This window comes from Arachis hypogaea, chromosome 13 (genome assembly GCF_003086295.3).
Source record: "Arachis hypogaea cultivar Tifrunner chromosome 13, arahy.Tifrunner.gnm2.J5K5, whole genome shotgun sequence".
Taxonomy (NCBI): domain Eukaryota; kingdom Viridiplantae; phylum Streptophyta; class Magnoliopsida; order Fabales; family Fabaceae; genus Arachis; species Arachis hypogaea.
This window is the reverse complement of record NC_092048.1, coordinates 4,982,079-5,005,237: the sequence shown is the minus strand read 5'-3', so window position 1 is coordinate 5,005,237 and position 23,159 is coordinate 4,982,079. Positions and strand designations below refer to the sequence as shown.

At 36.3% G+C, this 23,159-nt stretch overlaps 3 protein-coding genes across 7 annotated transcripts; 1 reads left to right on the top strand and 2 right to left on the bottom strand.

The window, feature by feature from the left end:
• Positions 1-4,367: 4,367 nt before the first annotated feature.
• LOC112736669 (uncharacterized) lies at positions 4,368-10,506 on the bottom strand. Of its 4 annotated transcripts, none has more exons than XM_072213044.1 (14): positions 10,147-10,506; positions 9,894-9,983; positions 9,610-9,732; positions 9,074-9,241; positions 8,878-8,964; positions 8,628-8,740; positions 8,049-8,096; positions 7,903-7,962; positions 6,924-7,667; positions 6,523-6,684; positions 6,281-6,424; positions 5,979-6,176; positions 5,010-5,900; positions 4,368-4,751 (listed from the first exon to the last, which is right to left on the bottom strand). In XM_072213044.1, exons 1-13 carry the CDS (start codon positions 10,165-10,167, stop codon positions 5,258-5,260), a joined length of 2,601 nt encoding a protein of 866 aa, XP_072069145.1. In that variant the 5' UTR covers positions 10,168-10,506; the 3' UTR covers positions 4,368-4,751; positions 5,010-5,257. The 4 variants fall into 4 exon arrangements, with proteins under 4 accessions (XP_072069145.1, XP_072069147.1, XP_072069146.1 ...); XM_072213046.1 differs by having other exon boundaries at positions 5,979-6,167; positions 10,147-10,486; XM_072213045.1 differs by having other exon boundaries at positions 7,903-7,959; positions 10,147-10,486.
• Positions 10,507-17,205: 6,699 nt separating this feature from the next.
• Positions 17,206-20,872, top strand: LOC112736666 (D-xylose-proton symporter-like 3, chloroplastic). 2 transcript variants are annotated; one of them, XM_025786219.3, is made up of 14 exons: positions 17,206-17,508; positions 17,597-17,703; positions 18,148-18,226; positions 18,325-18,384; positions 18,485-18,551; positions 18,625-18,749; positions 18,826-18,927; positions 19,003-19,380; positions 19,518-19,565; positions 19,668-19,730; positions 19,823-19,903; positions 20,011-20,109; positions 20,328-20,465; positions 20,580-20,872. In XM_025786219.3, the coding sequence occupies exons 1-14, from the start codon at positions 17,296-17,298 to the stop codon at positions 20,712-20,714; spliced, it is 1,695 nt and encodes a 564-aa protein (XP_025642004.1). In that variant the 5' UTR covers positions 17,206-17,295; the 3' UTR covers positions 20,715-20,872. The 2 variants fall into 2 exon arrangements, with proteins under 2 accessions (XP_025642004.1, XP_025642001.1); XM_025786216.3 differs by having other exon boundaries at positions 17,585-17,703.
• A 45-nt stretch (positions 20,873-20,917) lies between these two features.
• Positions 20,918-22,724, bottom strand: LOC112736668 (uncharacterized). The gene is made up of 4 exons (XM_025786221.3): positions 22,600-22,724; positions 22,146-22,475; positions 21,270-22,061; positions 20,918-21,169 (listed from the first exon to the last, which is right to left on the bottom strand). The coding sequence occupies exons 1-4, from the start codon at positions 22,682-22,684 to the stop codon at positions 21,126-21,128; spliced, it is 1,251 nt and encodes a 416-aa protein (XP_025642006.1). The 5' UTR covers positions 22,685-22,724; the 3' UTR covers positions 20,918-21,125.
• Positions 22,725-23,159: the final 435 nt, after the last annotated feature.

Sequence of the window (23,159 nt, the reverse complement as noted above, 5' to 3'; positions counted from 1 at the left end):
CAAGTCCTGGACAAATCTGATAGAGAATACCCCAGTAAAAACCTCTTTCCTTGTTGCAGAGACATTCTTGGAGCAAAGCGCTTTAGACTTCTCGACATTAATCTTCATCCCAGATGCTTTGCAAAAAGTCTCTAAAACCAACATCACATTTTGCACTTGTCTCTTTGTAGCTTTATAGAACAGAAGCAAGTCATCTGCAAACATTAAGTGGGATATTCTTGGTCCCCCTCTAGAAATAGCAACCGGCTCCCACAGGCCCAAATCAACTTGATGACTAATAAAGCATGCCAATCGCTCCATACACAACACAAAAGATAGGGTGACATAGGGTCTCCTTGTCTAAGACCTCGGCTAGGAGTAAAGCCATTCAAACGACTCCCATTCCAAAGAATAGATAAGGAAGAAGCAGTGACACAATTCATAATCAAATTAAGTGTAGGAATAGGAAAACCAAAGCTTTTAAGGGTATGAGCTAAAAACCTCCAGTCAACTCTGTCATAAGCTTTCTCCAGATCAATCTTAAAGGCCAGTGTGCCTTTCTTTGATTTAGTCTTCTTCATAAAGTGGAGGACTTCTTGAGCAATAATGATGTTGTCAGGAGTTCCTCGTCCCGGAATAAATCCTCCTTGAAGCGGGCCAACAATCTCCGCAAGATGAGGACGAAGCCTATTAACAAGGACCTTCGTGATGATCTTGTAAACTACATTGCAGAGACTAATCGGCCTGAAATCTTTCATAGATGCCGGTGATTCAACCTTTGGAATGAGAACCAGTAAAGTCTCCAACATTCTCGGATCAAGAGGAACACCAGAGAATGCCTGCTTAACCATCTTCCAAACATCAAGACCAATGATCTCCCAATATTCTTTGAAGAAGAAAACTTGAAACTCATCAAGACCCGGAGCTTTAAAAGAGTTCATGTGAAAAACAGCTGCTTTGACTTCCTCCATAGTAACTGGTGCCGTAAGGTTATTGCAAGCTTCCTCATTCAGAGAAGGAAGAGGCACATCACCAAGACAACCCAAATTAACATCATCCAAATGACAGAATAAGCTTTTATAGAAAGACTCTGCTTCTTGACTCAGAACTTCTGGATCAGTTTCCCACACTTCATCCTTGAGAAAAAGGCCGTGAATCTTATTATGCTTCCTTCTCGCAAGAGTTTGAATATGAAAGAATCTTGTATTCCTATCCCCGAACCTTACCCACTGTTCTCTGGACTTTTGGAACCATAGGAGCTCTTCTTGCACTAGAGTATTATTATAATCATCAAGCAACTGTTGCTCTTTCTGATGCAAATAAATACTATCCACCACTTCCAAACGCTTTTGTAAATAATTAATATGCTGCTCTAATTCACATTTCTTAACAAAAATATTACCAAATACCTTCGAGTTAAACTCTAGTGAATTCTTCTGTACTTCCGAAAGCTTGCCATGAATTCCTCTATTACCAGACCACCATGACTGGTTCACAATATCCCTATACCCAGGATGAGTAGCCCAAGCAGCAACAAATCGGAAAGGTCGATTCCCTTTAGGTTGAGGACGACCTTTACAACGCACCAGAATAGGGCAATGATCAGACTGAAGCCTATTTAAAACTTCTGCATAAACCTCTGGAAAGATAGATAACCAACTACTATTTATACAGACTCGATCAAGCTTTTTGGCCACGTCAACATAATTTTTCACCCTCATGTACCAAGAAAACCGCCTCCCAATAATCTTCAGATCAAACAAACCACTATCCCCTAATAAAGTAGCAAACATGTCGGCTCTTTGATGAGAAAATTGACAGCCCTTAGATTCATGAGAAAATTTGACTTCATTAAAATCACCAAGAACAATCCAAGGTCCTTGAAAAACCATGGATTGTGCAACAAGATAATCTCAAAGGAGAATCCTTTTATTAAATTGAGGACTGCCATAAATACCACTACACCTCTAAATTAAATTATCAAAGTGAACCTCAACAGTAACACCCTGATCAAAAGCATCAATGAACTTACAACAAACACCCTTCATAGAGGATAGAAACCAAATACCTCCCTTATGCCCCTCTGCTTCTACTATACCAACAAAGTGATACCCCAACATTTCCCAAAATAATTTTAAATGCTGAAAAGGGGAGTGACTTTCAACCACAATAAAGAATATTCTAAAGTTAAAGCTAAATGTATTATAGATAAGAAAAGATTAATCCGTTAAACAAAACAAATTAATGTATAGGTGTGTTTGGATTACGGTTTACAAACGGGAGTTTATATAAAATTGATTTTGATCAAAAGTAAATTTGTGTTAAAATGATTTATGTTTGGTAATTTTTGTATCAAAATGGATTATAGTAAAATAAATATTGTTTGACCTATACCATTCAAAATCACTTTTAGATAAAAAATTACTAAAATAGACATCAACTTAAAATTTTTTTATATTATCCTATTATTTTAATTTAGATATTTAAATAGATCTTATTAGTTAATTTTATAATAAAATTAATATTTACTTACTAAAATAAAAATAACATATAAAAATAGATAAAATATATTTTTAAATAAAAATAAAAAAATATAAATTTTAGATATATATATATATATAATCAAATATGTTACATTTTTTAAGTATTAAATGTTACTTTAGTATTTTTTTGCATCGTACTTTTATTCTAGTACTCTCGATAATCTTATTCTTAATATTAATTTGGAATCCAACGTTTATAATTTTATTATTATCTATGATTAATTTTTTATTTAATTTATCTTTTTTAATGGAATCATAATCTATATTATAAAAATTACACTAAAACATAGTATATGAGAATTATAATTATAAAAGAGAGTACTGAAAATAATAAAAAAAAATTAAATATTTACTTTATAGTGACTGAAACAAATCTAAAAATTCTTGATGATCTTTTTATATAATATATTTTTAGTATTTTTAGTATGTTATAATTTTTAATATTATTATTATTTACAGTTAATTTTTTATTTAATTTACTTTATCTAATAGAATCAATAAATCATATTATAAAAAAATAATAACAAACATAATACACAAAAATCACAATTATAAAAGTGTATAATACCAAACAAACAGTTGAAAAAAAATAAAAATAATAAATAAATAAAAATAACAAAAATTTTATAAATAATACAATAACATATATAAAGGATAAAGTTGGCAAAAGATAAATAAATGATTAGCATCTATGGCCAAAAGTCCATTAAGAAAACGCAAAAGCTAAAAATAGTTGCTTCTTGTAAACGTGGTTTTGGCAGCAAAATCACTTCTGCGTTCAAGAGAAAAAAATTTGCCAAACCAAAAATTGAAGCTTTCAAAAAATTTTAACGTGCTTCTTCCCTTCCAACGGGTTTCCAAACACACCCGTAGTTTTCATTCATAAAGTTAAAACTGAACGTCAATAAACAAAGAATATTCTAAATGCCATAATTCTACCACTAATTATGTAGCATTTAAGGTTATGTTTAGTTCCAAATAACATACAAAGTATCATAGATAAGAAAAGAAACTTGATATAAAAATATCTCGCATTAACACATGATTCAAAGAGAAGTCACATTCAAAAGATGCATAAACAGCCTATCCTGGATTTAAAGGGGAAAAAAAGACAATAAAAAAGCCAACCAAGAAAGTTAAATTTTTACCTGGTTTATCTAGCTTGAGAAACCAAATTGTTCAATCTTTACAAGTACTAATAAAATGATATACTCCAAAAATAAAAGTGTTCTGATTCATTAATTGTGCTTTATATTGATATTATTATAAAACCACTTTTTTAATTTAAATTTTAAAAATGAACAAAATAAAAACTAACATCAAACTGACTCATCTTTTGAATGGAATAAAATGAATGATACATAATAAAAACATTCATTTACTCTCCGAAGTCCGAACACAATTCTGAATTTCTTAACTGTTAAACTAGATAATGGTATATACACAAACGGGGAGAAGGAATTCCGTCATCCCTTGTTCCGGATTAAAATGTGCGGTCCAAATACGCCATGCTAAATGTTAGCACAACTGAAAGTGTGCAAGCAAAAATCATATCGCGTCACACCCTTGGTCCCTCTTACCCTCCTTCTAACTCTTTATCACAGATCATGAACACATACAAATAAGGAAAAAGGCATAATTCTACTAAAAGCCTTAACACTCGTAGGGAATCCAAATGCAGCCACCAAATAACATCCAAGTTATTCAAAGCACTAGGAATGCAACAAGTCGTCCCGAGACCAACTTAACCAACAGCACAATTTCAAACAAACACTGGCCGCATTGGCATGGCAAAAAAAAAAAAAAAAAAGAAAGAAATGAAGAAACCTTCACTTGGACACAGCCTTAACACAAACACCTATCGATATTAATGTAAGTTGGCAAGAATCAGCACACACACACACATATATATAAAATTAAGTACATGTATTACAGTATACATATAAAGTCATGGAGCTTTATCAATCTCAATCATCAGATGGATCCGTTGAATGACATCATGGAGAATTCCAGAAGAGTCTAGAATAGCTCCCAACAATAGATACAGGGCTTTGAAAAATAATATTTACTACAGCCTGGGCTATGTTAGATACAACGGATTACTTGTTAATATCATCTAGAACCTGTAAAGTCTGCAAAAGAATGAGAACTTCACCTGTATTTAAGTTCAAAATATAGGTCTGCATATTGTCTGGTCACCAGGTCATCTAGAGCTGACATAAATTTCATCTACCAATTGACCAGAAAGCTAATTTAGTATCGACCTCATCAATAACATTCATATAAGACCTTCAGGATTAATCTAGTCTAAATATGAAATAGTCAAGAAAAAGAACCACATCAGATCCCTAGGGAACTGTTGTGAAGAAAATAAATGAGGAACTACTACAGAACAAAACAGCATCTTAAAAAAATAGGAGACAAGGCACCCAAATGCACACCACCCAAAAAACGTGAGATTCCCAACTAAGGGGAGACAAACATTACCAGTAAATACAGGGCAATGTCTGCACAGAGTTGCACTCAACAGATTTGCTCAGAAATCGTCATTTATCCATTTCAGCTGCCAGCATTAAAGATAGACTACATCAAACATTTACCAACAAAAAAAGAGAGGAAAAAAAAGCATACGCATTTCTAAATCCAAGTTCCTTAATCTTTAAGCTGCTAAAAAATAACAAGATATTTCTCAAGAAGTTTTTTGAAGGAATAAAATCAAAACTCAAGTGATGTATTCAGTTATTCATGCCCTTCTTTGCTTTGAGAGATTCAAGAGCCTTATTCCGCAACTCAATCTCAAGCTTCTTTTGTTCAGACAACATCTCGTCATTATCACTACGACGATGATCCATTCGTTCAGCTTCCTCATCGTCTGAACTATAGTCAGTTTTACCCTTCATTTTCAGCTTCTCTGCTCGCCGTTCTTCCCTTCGGCGTCTTTTCTCTTCCCGTCTTCGACGTTTCTCCTCCTTCCGCAGCTTCTTCTCCTCCTTTTTCCTCCTCTTAGCATCTTTCCTGTCCTCCATTTCAGAATCAGAACTATAATCTTCATCTGATGACACAACTTTTTTCTCTGACTTTCTATGTTTTCTCTTTTCCTTCCCTTCCCTCCTATGTTTGTCACTTTCCTCAGAAACAGAATCATAGGAAGCACTATGATTGACACGATCAACTTTTCCAACTAAATCTCGAGTTGCTTCTGATTTGTTGCGCCTATCACTATTTTTTGCATAGTTTGAAAGAGAATGATCCTTGTCATCAGACTTCTTAGTATCTACAGCATAAGATTCATGAGGCTTCTCACTGGAATAACTTTCTTTATTCCTTGGCGATTTAGGTCGCACATAAGATTCATCACCTTTTCCAGAAGAAATATCACTGCAAAAGAAGTTGCATTATCAAAAATGTATGCCATGCACAGAAATTTAGAATAACTGCAGTATACCAAACTATTACCCTTTAATCTCTCGCCCTTTCCTACTCCCGTCAGTGTTATCATAGTGACGAGACCCAGAAGAAACGCGACCAGCTGCCATTTCGGGAGAGAAATCTGCCTCATCATGAAACTTTGCAGGCGAGTTTTTCCGCTTACTAACTGGGGATAAATATTTTGTTCTCTTTCCGGATGACTTTGAATTAGGATCTCTGTTGTCTCTACCAGAGAGAAAAGAAATCAGACAATTCAACAAATTTATCAGAGTAACATACTCCAAAATGAAGCACAATCAAGTATAAAGTTATGCAATTAATATTCAAACCTAGAATGGTATGTTCCTTCTGCATCTTCACTTGTCTCTGGGCTATCATGGCGAGGTTTCTGGGTTCTTGGTCTCTTTGGAGGACTCAAGCTTCTTTCATGGGTCAACTTGTCTCTTCTTTGCCTCACCGGGCTCTTCGGTGGACTAAACATTTTCAATAACCAAATAAATGTGCAAACAAACCAAGTTAGAGAAAATGATCTGTAAGTAAGAGCAATAAATAAGAATTCAAAAAATACTACCTCCTGTCTTCACTGCTATTCCTCCTCCTTGGTTGTGGAGACACTGATCGTGGTGGAGACTTCTCACCTGACGAAACTGAGTCTGGCGATTTAGTGCGTGAAGCTTTATGATCCTTATCTTTTGGGTGTTGATGCGCCACAGGTGACAATTCTTCCGGTGTTCTGCAACAGGTATCCCCACAAATTTATAAATTTCCTTGGAAGAACAAACCTATTAAAAGAATAACATTCTGCACAATTTTTGCAGATCAAAGCTGGGGTTGGCGTAGTGCCACTATAACATTTCTGGCAGTTAACTCTAGACCTACTTCAAAATTGTGCAAATGACTATTGGAAATGTTTCATTTTAAAAGTTATACAACATTATTAAAGCAATCTGCTGAGTAACAATCATTAAATACCTGACTCTCCCCCTAGAAGGCTGCACAGGACTCCTTTGACGTCTTGACGAAGTTCTCTTTACTGGAGATGTAGATACATGCCGTGCTGGGGACTGAGAGCTCCATTCATTTGGAGGAGACCTCCTCGGAGAAGGACTTGGTGATCTTCTCTTAACAAAACCAGGTGATCTACGCCGCAGAGGAGATGGAGATCTGCGTTGTGGACTTTGACTCCCGTCCCTTCGACGTATGGGAGAAGTGGATTGCATGGGAGATCCTGATCTAGACCGTAGATGGGTTGGAGGCATTCGGCGCACAGGTGGAGATCTATACCGCATGATGGGAGATCGACGTCGCAGTGGAGAGGGTGACCTTTGTCGCCTTACAGGAGAGGGTGATCTGCGTCGACGCACTGGAGAAGGTGATCTACGTCGACGGATTGGTGAAGGAGATCTACGTCGACGCATTGGAGAAGGCGATCTGCGTCTTTTCACAGGAGAAGGTGATCTGCGTCGACGGTAAGAGGGTGAACTACGACGGTAGGGGGAATGCATTCTACGTCGTAGAGGAGAAGGAGATCTATAAGTTGAGCGGGATCTAGATCTTCTCCTTGAATATGGAGGCCTCCGGTAAGGGGATCGCCTAGGTGAATACCTCCGAGGAGAAATGGATCGTCGTCGTGGAGAACGGCGAATCCTATCAGAAGATGGGGAGCGTCTTCTAGCTTCTGGAGACCTAGATATACTCCTCGATCTATGTCTACCACTAAATAACACAAACTCATTAACCCCAAAACAACAAAAATAAAGGAAAGTTAAATGTGCATGATAACACTGAATAAGGGAAGAGCATATAAGGGATAAGAAATGAAACAAATAATTACACCACATCAAATTATACTAATATATGGCAATAAACCAATATATAGTGTACAAGCATATAACCTATATATAATAAATAAAGTAAAAGGCAAAATAAGCTATCAATACAAAAAGCATACCCCGAATAGCTTCGTGAATTTGAAAATGATTTACTCATTGACCTTGAAGGCGAGCCTCTGCTGAAGATAGCAAACAGCAAATATTTCAACCATCAAAATAAACATGGGAAGTCTATTAAAACAGTGTTTAATTCTAAATGTGTTACCGATTAGGCGAAACAGAAACAGCAGGTGAGCGCGGGGACCTAGAAACCCTGCAACAAAGCAGGCAAATAATTTAATCTTTCCATCCAAAGATCAATGTAATATTCAAATAATGAAGCTTAAACCCAAAGGGAAGTTCAAAATAAATGCTTATGGTCTCACCGGATAAAAAATACACTCCTACCACACATAGCACACCAAATACCAAGAAATAATAATGTATTTTGAATAATTCATAAATAGAAATTGTTTAAACTTTTCTTCCAGTCTTATAATTGATTTTAATTTACAGGAGATTGAAGGTTTTCATGGTAAATTCAAAGCTTTGGTACAATAGTATATAGATTAGGGAAGTTCTGTAAGTCAGGCTTGAATTATGCCCATTTTACTGTGGTGCATACTAGGGATAGAATTCTAGGTTGTCAACTAGAACAATGCCAAGCCACTTTCACAATGTGTCACTTTGCAACTTCAGGAATGCACAAATACGGCCTCTATAAAATTGAAAATCCTAGTTTATACTGTGAAATTTGATGCAATATATTTAAAAGAAAAATAAGCAAGGACTTGTCCCATTTAACCTGCTCCTTCCTCTAACACCATTCCTCTTGTCACTTTCTTTTCCATCCTGAACATAGTGCCCTGTGGTTGAGTCCAAAGCAGTATCATTATCCTTCGCATCAAATCCACCGTCCTACAGTAGTTTGAGGTAAAGGACATGAACCCAAATAATTGCAGAAGCTAGCTGAACGCCATGAAAACATGAATAAAGTTAAAACAAAAGTCTCAACTTTATAAAACGTAACTCCAGCACGGAAAAGGTAGTATTACCAGTTTTTTCAGCCTCACTTCCATGAACTCTCTATCTTCTTTCTCTCTTTTCCTCTGAATTTCACTAGTTATTTTATCATTTTCAACCTAAAGTAACAACCCACAGGAAGCAACTTACATCAGAAACACCCCAACAAAAGGGATAGAGGAATTTGTCATGAAAGTTCAGTAATGGTATATCAGGACTCAAAAGTACCTTCTTCTTCCGGAGTTCTTCTTCTTTGGCATCCAAGAACTGCTGAGGAACACCACTGGCATTTTTCTGTGCACTGAGAAGAAGCGTCCAAAGCTCTTTCATGAACTTTCCAGTGTTTTTTTCCATAAACCCAGTAAGTTGTATCTGGATTTCCTTCCCATTCACTTCCTGTGTCACAAGAAATAGAATGTGACCAACCCAAAAGAGAGGAGGGGAGGGGGTACTAGGTGGTGTCATTGGTGTGTACACATTAAAGATATTTCATTCTTAAGTGGGGACAAGGTTGCACGATCAAATGCTAAAAGCAAAATGACATTATATACAGAAATGCAATCCCGATTTCAACCAATGCACATGAAAATAAAATTATCAAAGATGTGAAGATTCAGCGAATGACAAATAGAAAATTTTAGACTCCAAGAACACCATATAGCCAATAACACTTGTGAAGCGGAAAACTGAGGAACACTACAACAATGACAATAATAAGATTCAGCGGAACAAAAAGTACAACTAAAACTTAATAGATCAGTTACCTTCGCATCAAGCAGACTGTGTATAAAGTTAATAAGCACTTCATCTTCGAACCCGAGAAGCTCAGTCACCCTTCTGGTGATCCAAGGCTTCATCACCTCCATGTTCACCTTTGTCATGTCCACCTATACAAACCATTGTTTTTCCAAAACTGAATTCAAAACAAACTAAAACCAACTAATCTCACCAATTTCACACACACACACACACTAATCCTTGTCGTCCCAAACCCACAAACATTTCCCTAGAAACAGAAAATTGAAAAAAAAAAAAAAATCAAACGAACCAGGTGCTCCAATTCGGGGGCAAACTTTTGCGACTTCAGCAGCTTCAATTGTTTATTCGAAAACCGAGTGTCCTGATCCGCAGATGTGCCCTATACACAAAAATTTCAACAATTACAGTTAACTAAGTAACACGCATCAATCCGTAATTAGTTAATATTACAGAGGTTATTATTGAAATCCAAAGCACACGAGATCTGAGAACTGTTAGGATTACTTAGCCCGAATCAAGGGTGAGATATGAGCAAAATTTACCCGAAAGAAACCGCCCGACATCTTGTGAAATCGACCTCGATTCTGAACGCAGCGACAGAGTGTGTGGGGTTGAGATTGAGCGTGAGAATATGCGTTTAACGGCGGAGATTAATCGAAGAGTGGGGTCGTGCGGCGAAGCAGCTGCTCCTTCTTCTCCTTGTTCCCCTCTGCGGAGTGCGAAGCTGAGCTTAGAGGGTTCAGAAGCTACTCGAAGAAGCAAAATGCCCTAATTTTAGTTTAACACGATGTGCGATTTTTACAAACTATCCCTTCGCGTAATTAGTTTTACGATTTTACCCTTGAGTGAATCAGACAACCGATATTTTTTTGCTGTTACCTTGTTTGAACTTTGGCCATTTTACTTGATTAAAATGATTGAAAGGATTTTTTATTCAAATGTAACATTTGTCATTCGTTTATATGAATGTTTGATTTATTATTATGTAAATCGTGGTAGGTAATTACGTTTTTTAATTTATACATAAATTGTGGGAGGTTGGCACGGTTTACAAGTAGAAATTAATGAGTATAAACCACGGTTAATTACCATGAATTATACATGAAAATGGTGGGTTGAAACCGTGCTTGGTCACCACGGTTTATGAAAAGACTTTGTGACCATAAAATCCTGACTACCACAGTTTATGCTTAGAGTAATATAAATACATAATCCGCTGTAAGTCATCACAAATGTCATATGTTGTAAACCAAAATTTTTGAATGTGGGAGGTTGAGAGAGAATCTGGGAAAGACTGTGAGGTTTTGAACCGTTTGGGTGGTGGAGCCATAGAAGACGAAGCTCGCATGTACCGATTAAATGGCTTTGCACACGTGGCTTGAAACATCGACTAAGAGGTTAGTTATACTACCTTATTATTATTATTATTATTATTATTATTATTATTATTATTAGAGAAATGTTAAGGGTCAGCAACTTTTGTGTTTTGTAACCATCAATTGGCTATCAATTGTGTTTTTAATGGTGTGAGATTACATCCAATGATAGAAAATTACTCACTTTTCTTTTGATGGTTAAGTGCTGGCCACAAAATACAAAAGTTACTGCCCCTAGACTTTCTCTTATGATTATTGTTATTATTATTATTAATGTTATTATTATTAGGTTTAATTACTCTGTTTGTCCCTATAGTTTCGTGAAATTTTCAATTAAGTCCCTATACTTTTTTTCCTTTTAATTAGGTCCCTACACCAAATTTTTTTTCAATTAAGTTCCTACACTTTTTTTTCCTTTTATTTGAGTCTCTGCACCAATTTTTTTTAGTTGAGTCCCTATATAATGAAGCCAATTACTACTAAAAGGGACCTAATTGAAAAAAAAAATTTAATACAGGGACCCAATTAAAAAGAAAAAAAATATAGGACCTAATTGAAAATTTTGTGAAACTATAGGGACCAACAGAGTAATTAAACCTTATTATTATTATTGGGAGTTGTTAGTATTATTATTATTGTTAGTGTTAGTGTTATTATTATTATTGGTATTGTTATTATTAGTATTATTGTTATTATTATTCATATTAATGTTATTATTATTGTTATTATTACTATTGTTATTGTCGTTCTTATTATTGTTATTGTTTCATTATTTTTATTACTATAAAGAAAATAGAAAACCAATGTGAGTGTATAGTAATGTTTTTAAATTATATTTACTGTTATTAATATTGCTTGTATGCTGAGGATTTCCTTATCCTCATGTTGCAGCCTGCTAGGGTTATTAGCGGTGTCATGAGACAACAAAATATGCCTTTACACGACCAGATTATACCGTATCTGGAGACCACGGGCTTGTATCACTTGGCTAGGCTGAATAGTCAATGGTTCTAGGTTGATGAGTCTCTACTTAGCGCATTCGTTAAGAGGTGACGTCCTGAGACCCACACCTTTCACATGCCGTTTGGGGAGTGCACTATCACTTTGCAAGATGTGGCATATCAGCTGGGTTTGCCCATCGATGGGGAGGCCGTTAGTGGGTGCCTGACTGACTTTGAGAATCTGATGGAGAACGGAAGACTCGCATGGGCGTGGTTTCGGGAGTTGTTTGGCGAGTTACCGCCGCAGAATAAAGTCAAGCAGATGACGGTATGCTACACATGGTTCCATGAGAGGTTTCGGGTTCTCCCAATAGATGCGAGTGAAGAGACTTATATACGCGCGTGCTTATATTCTGATGTTGTTGTCCTTTCAGCTGTTTGCGAACAAGAACGCAAACCGGGTTCACCTTCACTGGTTGCCTTATTTGGCATCGATGGACAACTTGGGGAGATATAGTTGTGGCTCGGCTGCACTAGCCTGGTTGTATAGATGTCTTTGTCGTGGCACAAACAGAAATGTTGTTAACTTGGCCGGGCCACTACAGCTTCTACAGTTTTGAATTTTCTGGAGGTTTTCCAGTCTCAGACCCAGTGGTTTTGATGTGTTCGGATTTCCGCTGGCATCCATGTATGGTTTATTGTTTTCGGTCGATTACCTGTTCAATTTCATGTGTTGTCGTTCCTAATGAAATGCTTACAATGAAACTTGTAGGTGGGCAACATATCTGCCGACAAACGATGCAGGGGATCAAAGAGTGGTGTCTTCACGCCTTTGTCATGTGCCCAAATCGTCTCCCGCTATCCTGATGCTGGGTCCACTTGTCATACTCCATCCGATTGGCCCAATCACACATGGCCGGATTCTCAATCCTCATGATGTCAAACCAGTAATAAAACTCTGCTTCAGTTTTTGCATAGGCAACATTCACCAGCATCCTCCTTGCATCTTTACCTTTGAAGCTTAGGCTAAAATTCGCTACCACATGACGAATACAAAACGCTCGAAAAGCACGTGGAGGCAGCCAACCATTCTCGGGGGCCTCAAGGGCAGCCTTGATGCCATTATGCTTGTCAGAGATAACAAGAATACCCTCCTGTAGCGTCACATGCGATCGTAGGTTGGACAAGAAGAATGACCATGACTCCGCATTTTCTCCCTCCACAAGGGCGAAGGCTATCGGGAGGATGTTCGAGTTCCCATCCTGCGCTATCGCCAACAGTAACGTGCCTCCATACTTGCCATACAAGTGGGTACCGTCAATACTCACTAGGGGCTTGCAATACCGGAAGGCTTCGATGCAGGGTGAAAATGTCCAGAAAAGACGATGAAAGTACACCGTAGACTCATCGACCTGATCCCCAAGTCGAACATGAGAGGTCTTTAACACAGTAACTGTCCCGACTATGGTCAACTGTACCCCTAGCATCTAACGTGGCAACTCGACATACAACTCTTCCCAATCTCCGTATATTTGTGCTACTGCCTTCTGTTTTGTCATCCAAACCTTCTTGTAACTAGGCCTGAACCCGTAATCGGCTTCTGTTGCTTATTGCAAGACCTTTACCGTAACTGCAGCATCCGTCCTAACAAACAGATAAATCCTAGCACAGATAACGTGGTAATCAAGCTGCCGGTGATCACTGGAAATAGAGGTGGCCAAGCAAGTGTGCGGACCATTGTACCTCCTAACCTCTCAAGTGCCTTTTCGTGCACGAAGCGATATGCGAATCAACCAACTACAACCCTTGCCGAATTCCTTGCATTTTCCATGATACTTCAGATGATCCAATTCTAAGACTCTATACTCAATACCTCGGCGGATGCTATAGTCCTTCACACTCAAAACAGCTTCATCTTTATTCTGGAATGATTGCCCAATCTGAAATTCTATAGAAGAACCCCCAATTGTAGCACCTCCGTCTGCCTGTTGACCCAAAGCCTCCAAGTTTAGAGTGGAGAAGTGTGGAGGGTACTGCTGTGTGCCAGAACTTGAAGGGCCATGCTGTGAATGTGGATTGGCGCCTGTGTCATCATCGCTATCCCAATGATATCTTCAGGCTCCTGGTCAGAGTCATCGTCCCGCATTGCATTCTCTACTCGATCAGGTTCCCCGAACCCTTAAACATCATGAATCATGCCACCATCGGTATCCACCTCAAATGCCTGCTGCCAGACCCCCAGGATTCTCGAACGGTACAGAAGCAACTGCCTCCGTTAGATCTAAATCAGCCGCAAAGGAAGGGGATGCGACCTGAGGAACAGTTGGTCCGGCCACAGGCATCGAACTAGACACACCGCACACGGCAATCGAGCTATGAACTGGAACTGATGCCCCAGAACTATCGACACTAACCTCCAACTTCGCATACAACTCGTGTATTCTAACCTCTGGAAAACTCCTAACACAATGAAACAGAACCCGAATATCTTCATCGGCCGCTATCACAAACGTATCATACTTAACACCGGTCGACACCACAGCGATGAAAATCTTGTAGAATAGCTTCTTCACCCACTTGCTCCCAAATACCTCAAGCTTTTGCAAGATGCTGTTCTTTACATCTGACAAAGTACTTGATGAATTGATAAATACACTCAACGGTTCTCTATCAGTAAACTTCACACCATATTTTTTGCTTCTTTGAATTTTCCTATAACAATACACTAAGACAAGAAAACTCCCTTCCTCACTTGCCATTGTGATAATGCTCCTCTTCAACAACTTGAATCTCACTCATATATATAGAATTCTTCTCTTCATAAACCGTGGTAGCTAACAGGGGTTTCTGCATTTAAATATCCCTTCATAAACCGTGGCAGGTTAGAGGGTTTTATGGTCAAATTTATGCCTTCGTAAACAGTTGTTACCTACCGCGGTTTATGGTCATTATTACTCAGTCAGAAACCGTGCCAGCTTACAACGGTTTATGTATAAATTATAAACCGTGGTTACCTACCATAGTTTACATAATAATGAATCAGGACACGCAGGTAAAAAAATTGCAATTGTTGCATTTCAGTAAACGTTTCTCTCCTTTATTTTATTCAAGTAAATTGCCCTTGAACTTATTTGGAGATAATATTCGATCTAGTGTGAACTTGCATTTGATAATTTTAGTTTTTAAAATTTTAATTGTTTCTATTTAATTTTTAAATTTTGTGAACATAATTCATGTTAGTTTATAAAATAATTTTTTATGTATAAATATTAATGTGGATAGTTAAATATCATGTTAAATTCTGTAAAATAACTTATTTTAATTTTAATACGTCATCATTTTAAAGTTATTTGATCACTAAAATTAAAATGATGTTGTTTTACAGATTCTAATTTAATATTTAGCTGTTTATATCTGTCCTCCATCAATGTCTATATACCAAAAATTGCACTAATGACTAATGTGAGTCAGATGACAAAGTTTAAGAACTAAATAGAAACAATTAAAATTTTAAAAATTAAATTAAAGTTCACATATAAATTTAGAGACTAAATTGAATATTATCTCAATTTTTTAATAAATACAAATATAATACAATTTATGATAATAAAATTTATTTTTTTTTTTAAAACAAAAATAAACTATAATTTGTACACAAATGTCTCTTTACAAAATAAAATTAACGTTCTAATTATGCAAGATAAATTTTAAATAATAAAATTATCTAAATTTTAAAATATATTTAAAATTTTTAAATTATCCTTTTTAACCTAAACCAAAGTAACTTACCGAACTCAAACTTTAACTAATTCTCAAATAAGGTGGTGGTGGTGAAGGAATAGGGACTAAGAGATAAGATAGAATTAAAGTTTGAGATTAGGTTGGGTTATAAAGAATAATTTAAAAATTTTAAGTAATTTTTGTTGGTTTGAAAGATTTTATCAGCTGAAATCTATCTTTCATTAATATAACATTAGCTTTATTTTTTTATGTAGATTTATTATCATTATAAACATTTATAGATAAATAAAAAAAAGTTAAATAATAAATACTTAGATAAAAACTTAAACTATCATCATTAAAGGTTTTTTATTAAATAAAAAATATTATACTCTTTATTAATTAAATATATTTTAACTCTTTATTTATTATCTTTTATATTAATAATTTAAATTTAAAATTTAACATTTAACTATTTTTATTTTATTTTTTATCTTTAATTATAAGTTAATTTTCAGATAGGATAACTTAAATTATTTTTCTCAAATTTATTTATTTACCCATAATTAGCTCAATAAAAATTTATTAGAATACTGAGACAGAGATTGAGAGAATGAGACTCAGTATTGTGTTTGTTGGTTCAGAGACTGGTACTAAAATTTTTATCTCTGTCTCCAAAATTTCAGTATTTCAGTACCTCCAAAAAATAGAGACATAGGGGACTTACATTTTTAGAGATGGAGACTAAAACTTTAATAACATTTTATACCTAAAATACTTTTATTTCAATTAATTAATTTCAATTTTACCCTTTGTACAAATTAAATTAGAATTTCATTATTGTTTTAATTCTTATATCCTATTTTGTACCAAACAGAATACTAAAATTTATTTCAATCGCTGTCTCTTAATCTCTGTCTCTCAATCTCAGTCTTTCTATCTGTATCTCTCCACCAAACGCTACCTTTATAGATTATCCATTAACCTCACAATAATAGAAAATGCTTAAATTCAAATATTTGTCGGACACATTTCTTTTTAGCAACATATTTGTAGAATACATTTAAAATATTTATCATCTATCCTAATATTTCTTGGCATCATCATCCTCTATCTTCTAAATGTAACGAAATATATATATTTAGAATATATTTTTTCACCTTTCTATCTATTACTTTTAATTATTTTGATCTAACGTATTATATATTTTCTATTGCACTTTATGCAAAATTGCTTATAACGAAAAGTTTCATCTACACTTATAATGTGTTAAAAGTTTTGAAAATGATCATTTTCTTGGTGACAATTTATTTACAATTGTTTTGGTATTTTCTGAAAATTAAAGAATAAAGGGTAATGCTAGATAGAAAAAAAAAAAACAAACAGAATTTGTCTTATTTAACATTAATTAATTATCATAATAATTAATAGATACTAAATAAAGCAAATTATGACTGTTTTTGATTGATTTTATTTAGTTACCAAAGATTTCGGTAACAGCATATAGTTGCTTTTTACATTTTTAACCATTGCTAAATATCTTGTGTGAAACTGAGTGTGCTCCGAGAATCACACACGTGCATTTTTACTATTTAAGATTCACAAAGAAAGAACCAAAAACATATGCTCTGTCTAGTGTTCTTGTTGACCTCACATGGCACTAACAACTCTCATCAGCTTCAAGCTTTCCCTGCTGAACCCACTTCACCATCATCATCAACGGATAAAGAGCTCAAAACTTCAACTCTCCAATGTTGGCATCAGTCATCAGCACCGCATGGTTACTTCCATGAACCATCATTTGGTCCCCAAGTACCCGTTTCTTCTTCTCTCTTGCAATGGTCATAATCCTAAGCTCAGATTCCACGTGAGGACCCCATCAAAAAGAAAAGCTGAAAAACTCTTCAAAGTTTCATGCTTTTTCATCTAATTTGGCATCTCAGTCTTGTGGGCAGGTTGGAGCACAGAAGGGGTATGCTTCTTCTGGGGAGGAACCTCAGTCGCGTGTTTCTGACACAAGTACATACCAAGAGGAATTCTCTTGGTCTTCTGTGGTTTTTCCGTACGTTTCTATCACTGTAACACTGTTTATATTCATTATTCTATGGCCTTGCTTTACATTTTGATCAAAATTGGTCAATGTATCTAAGTTTGGAGTTGCATTGTTTTGGGTTCAAGCCAGATTAAATTACATGTTTGACAGCATTTGAAACAAGTAAAGTCAAAATTAAGTTGTTTAGATTGAATCGTAAAATGTGACAAGTTTATACGGTTTGTTTGATAGATTTTGGGGTGGAATTTTGTTCCTTTTTGTTTCCAAATTTCAATCTTCTGCCGTTGATATCCCTGTGAGGAATTCAAGGCTAAAGCTTGGAACTAGGACGATGCTAACTTGTAAAACTTGCACGTGCATGGATTGGTCAAACACTGTGGATTTTGAAATGTATGAACTCCTGATCTACTTGTTTCACTTTCGATTGATTAATACAGTTCCTTTCAAATATAGGTTTCTATTCCCAGCATTGGGTGGCTTGTTATTCGGTTATGATATTGGTGCCACCTCAGGGGCCACAATCTCACTGCAGGTAAACTTGTTACTCAATGTATTTCAATTACACTTTGTTGTATTACTAGTGCAATAATTTATATAATTGAGCTTCAAGTTGTTGATTTGAATTCACAGTCACCTGAGCTTAGTGGCATAACTTGGTTCAATCTTTCGGCTATTCAGCTTGGACTTGTGGTATGATTTCAGCATCATAGTTGAAAAATTTATTATAAATTTACAGAGAAGTTATTGCTTTCTATACTAATTAGAATCTCACTTCCAATGTCATACATAGGTCAGTGGTTCCCTCTATGGGGCTCTTCTTGGCTCACTTATTGCATATGCCGTTGCTGATTTCCTTGGTAAGAGCTTTAGTTTGTTGTTATCCAGGAAAAAAGGCTTCTTATTAATCAAGTAAAATGGCTTAAACATTAGGGAGGAAGAGACAACTCATTGTTGCAGCACTGTTATATGTGCTTGGCGGTTCGATCACTGCGTATGCACCAGAGCTCAATGTCCTCTTAGCAGGAAGGCTGCTTTATGGACTTGGTATAGGTTTGGTAGGATACTATGACCTGTAATGTATTTTGTAATGTTAATTATAACTGCATCATCTTCGAACGAATTGATTTGCAGGCCATGCACGGTGCTCCTTTGTATATTGCGGAAACATGTCCATCACAAATCCGTGGGACTCTAGTATCATTAAAAGAACTCTTCATTGTCTTGGGGATTCTGGTATTGCACTTGTGACTTTTATGTCTCTTTTATTAACTAAAGAGCTTGCTGAGTTGGGAATGAACTATTGTGCAGCTTGGTTATTTTGTGGGAAGCTTTGAGATTAATGCCGTTGGGGGATGGCGGTTTATGTATGGCTTTAGTGCTCCGATTGCTGTACTAATGGGGCTAGGAATGTTGAGTCTCCCTCCCTCTCCGAGGTGGTTGCTTCTCAGGGCAGTTCAAGGGAAGGGTTCATTTCAAGATTTGAAGGAAAAGGCAATTCTCTCCCTGAGTAAATTAAGGGGCCGACCACCCGGCGACAAAGAATCTGAGAAGCAAATAGAAGAGAGCCTTGTTTCATTGAAGTCTGCATATGCAGATCAGGAATCAGAAGGGAGTTTCTTGGAGGTGTTTCAGGGTGCCAATCTGAAAGCTTTCATAATTGGTGGGGGGCTTGTCTTATTTCAACAGGTAGTGCCTCTTCTATGCAATGAGTCAGTTCATAGTTATCACGATTGTAGTTTCCCCTTCCGCTTTTATCGTGTTATTGACGGAAATATCGAATATTCCATCTACTATTTTTCTGATTAGACACCTTCTTGCTCTAGATAACTGGCCAACCAAGTGTTCTGTATTATGCAGGTCCAATTCTTCAGGTATGTTATCAATAATTTCAGTTTTTCTTTCTTTTCTGAAATAGAATTTTTTCTTTTTCATTTTTCTCACTTTAGATTATTCTCTATTTTTGCTTTATCTAGAGTGCCGGATTTTCTGCTGCAGCCGATGCTACCAAAGTTTCAGTTGTTATTGGCTTATTCAAGGTATAACTATTTAGTTTTCTTTTTCCCCTTCCTAGGAAGAGTGTCTGCTTTGTGAACCTGACAACAATTTATTCTTATTGATGAATCTGCAGTTGCTAATGACATGGATTGCTGTCTTAAAAGTTGATGATTTGGGGAGAAGGCCTCTTCTGATTGGAGGTGTCACTGGCATTGTACGGATTCGTTAACATTTTAAACTAACATATTCTTGGAGTATTCTGTCTGCAACTTGTCAAATGCACATTATTGTTGATTTTTATTTTATTTTAAATTTCTGCAGGCCCTTTCTTTAGCTCTTCTTTCTGCTTATTATAAATTTCTTGGAGGGTTCCCACTTATTGCTGTCGCGGCTTTACTTCTTTATGTTGGTAGCTATCAGGTAAAATACCCCCTGGTCATTGGCCTTGCTGCTTTTTGTGGAAAAGAAAATACCAGGCTTGCAAATTGGACTATACAATATATGTTGACATCAATTGTAATTCATGGACCTCTCTACTGCTAGTTAAAGGGGATTCCAACCAATCCTGTTTGAGAAGAACAGACACAGCAGTTCCTCTCTGTTTAGTAGACTAATGTTAAATTCTATTTGCATTGCAGGTATCATTTGGCCCAATAAGTTGGCTAATGGTATCAGAAATTTTCCCATTGCGCACGAGAGGACGGGGGATCAGTCTGGCTGTTCTAACAAACTTTGCTTCAAATGCAGTTGTGACCTTTGCATTCTCTCCTTTAAAGGTTTTAGATCCTTTTACCTTTCATGTTCACTTTTCATTCAAGTGTAAACTTCACCATTTTTACCTTTCTTTGTCAACTCTTTGAGTTTCTAATCTGCATTGGCTTCTTCTGCAGGAGTTTCTAGGAGCAGAAAACCTTTTTCTCCTTTTTGGGGCTATTGCTTTACTGTCACTTATCTTTGTTATATCTTCAGTTCCCGAAACAAAAGGCTTGAGCCTAGAAGATATTGAGTCCAAAATCTTGAAATGAGTAAGTGACAGCTTAAACTAGCATCTTGTAATCCTAATGGAATATAATTTTGGAGCGCATGTAATGTAATACAATGTATACATCTCCCACTTGGAATTCGTTGGCCATGTAAATATGTTTTATGGTGAGAAAAATGGTAGTTTCCTTATTGTTGCTCATAACTAAAGTTTAGAATTTAGCTTTGATCTTTCATGGCAAAAATATTAAAAGAAAAAACTGAAGAATATTTAGTGTAATATAAATATACAATAAGTCCACATGGAGTACAAAGATATTAATACATACAAATTAAAATTTACAAATGTAAATGGAAATGATCATTCCAGTCTAAATATTGGATACATATACAAAAATATAGAACAAAAATTGAATACATATAGCACAAGGTAGCCATAAACATCATGGGAACTTTCAATTTGCCTGAAGAATTCTTTCATGGTTTTCTTCCTGAACCACTGCATATTTAGAAAGAACTATAGGTTATGTTTAGAACAAAAAAGAACTATATGAGGAAAAATAAACAGATTATACTACCAGAATGAACTGCTGCTTTACCTTCTAGAGCATTGGTAGATACTGGAATTTGAGATGAACTGCGAGCAGCACTGATAGATACTGGGTTTTGATAGGATGTGCTTGCAATGTTGGTGTCAGTGGTCGTGATAGTGGTTGTTGTGTCTTCTTGTTTTGGTTCCTCGGTTCGGAGCAAAGAAGTTACAGCTTCTCTCACCTTCTCCATCACACCTGCATCACCTGGAGTTCTCTTTGGACTCATGGCCTCAGATATCACCTGAGACAAAGCTTTTTCATCTTCTCCCGGCTCAAGCTTGTTCATCAAGTACTCTTTCACCGAAACACCCTTATCCCATATCTGCGAGCCAGGGCTGGCATACCTGCCAGTAGTTGGAGCAGATGAACATGAAGGAGTCTGTGGTGACACTGGAGCCAAAGTTTTTGGGGTCACTGGAGCTGACCAAATTCGTGCTGCGCTTGGAGAAGTTTGGGAAGATGTCTTTGGAGGTGTACTTGGAGCAGAAACAAAAAAACTACTTTGAGTTCCATCCTTTGGTGATGTTGAAGTGTGAAGCTCATCAGGTTTGTAAATAGTGAGGCCTTGAAACTTGGAAGTCATAGAATGTGATCCTTTGTTCAGTTCATGAGCTAAGGTTCTAGTCGTCGCTACCCTGTTCGAACCAGCATCAATAGTATTGGTGCTAGTAGCAGCTCCAGCTGCAGCATTAGCCACAGTTGCTGGATGAGTTGTTCTCTTGGAGAAGGACCGAGTTAAACATTTTTCTTGCATTCCTAGACCTGATTTTGGTTGATGTGCCTTCTCAGATTCGTACACTGAAATAATAATTTTACACAGCAACATAAGATCAAAGTTAAGAGAAACCTTTTCAGAAAATTGAAAGTTAAGGTCTTGATTACTTGGAGCTCCATGGTATTCAGCTTCGTCGTGTGTTCCTTCGTCTTCCAAGCCAGAGCTGGGTGAGGGAGTTTGGTTTCCATCGTCGTGCTTTTTCTTGCTGAGGCTGTGACGCAATTTCTTAGCCTTCTCCTTCACTTTGGCAAGGACTGATTTCTTCTGGTTCGGGCTATGGTCTTCTTCCGAGTCATGGTGCCTCAACTTATTGAAAAAAGGTGATGAATTAGAAGTGGAGGAGGTGGAGGAGGAGGACAAGGTGGCAGTGTTGGTTGACATCTTAGAACCTGTTGGCGATAGCTTAGAACCTTTTGGTGACACTTTAGACCCTTCTCCTGTTGTGCATCAAAACAATAACTTAGAATGATAATTTCAGCATCTAAGAATGTATGTTGGTAAATACTAGCATATACCATAATCAAATCTTTGCCAAAAGACATTATAGGATGATGATTTTACCTCGGAGGAGTTGTTCCATGGTATGGATGGTGGGAGTTTTTGAAGTTTCAACACCAGGTCTCTGAGGGCGTTCGAGTTGAGCCATTTTTTTCTGTAGCTAAATTTTTTACATCAACAAATTTGCTTCCGCCTTTTAATAAATCTGCTCTTATATTTGCTCTTTCTTTGGAAAATATATAATAATGATAATAATAGACATAATTGCTTTTTTAACAAAGAATGAACCGTGGTCATGCAATGGCTTCCGGGGTTCTTGCACTGGGAAATGATGATCAAGAAGAACCTCAGCATGCACCATTAGGACCCATTTGTGGATTCTTTTCTCTACACGTGTAGACTAACAGTTTTTCTTGCTACTAAACCAAACAAATTAGAATCACCCTGAATTAGTAATTTGACCAGGCCAACACAGGAAAGATTGTTGAACTCATTTCAATATCTATAAGTGGAATTGATATTCGTATGTTCTATAATAATGTTGTAGAGTAGTATATATTTGATGATAATGTAAATTTATAACAAACATAATGAAATAAATGGGCCAAAAAGTCTATGGAACT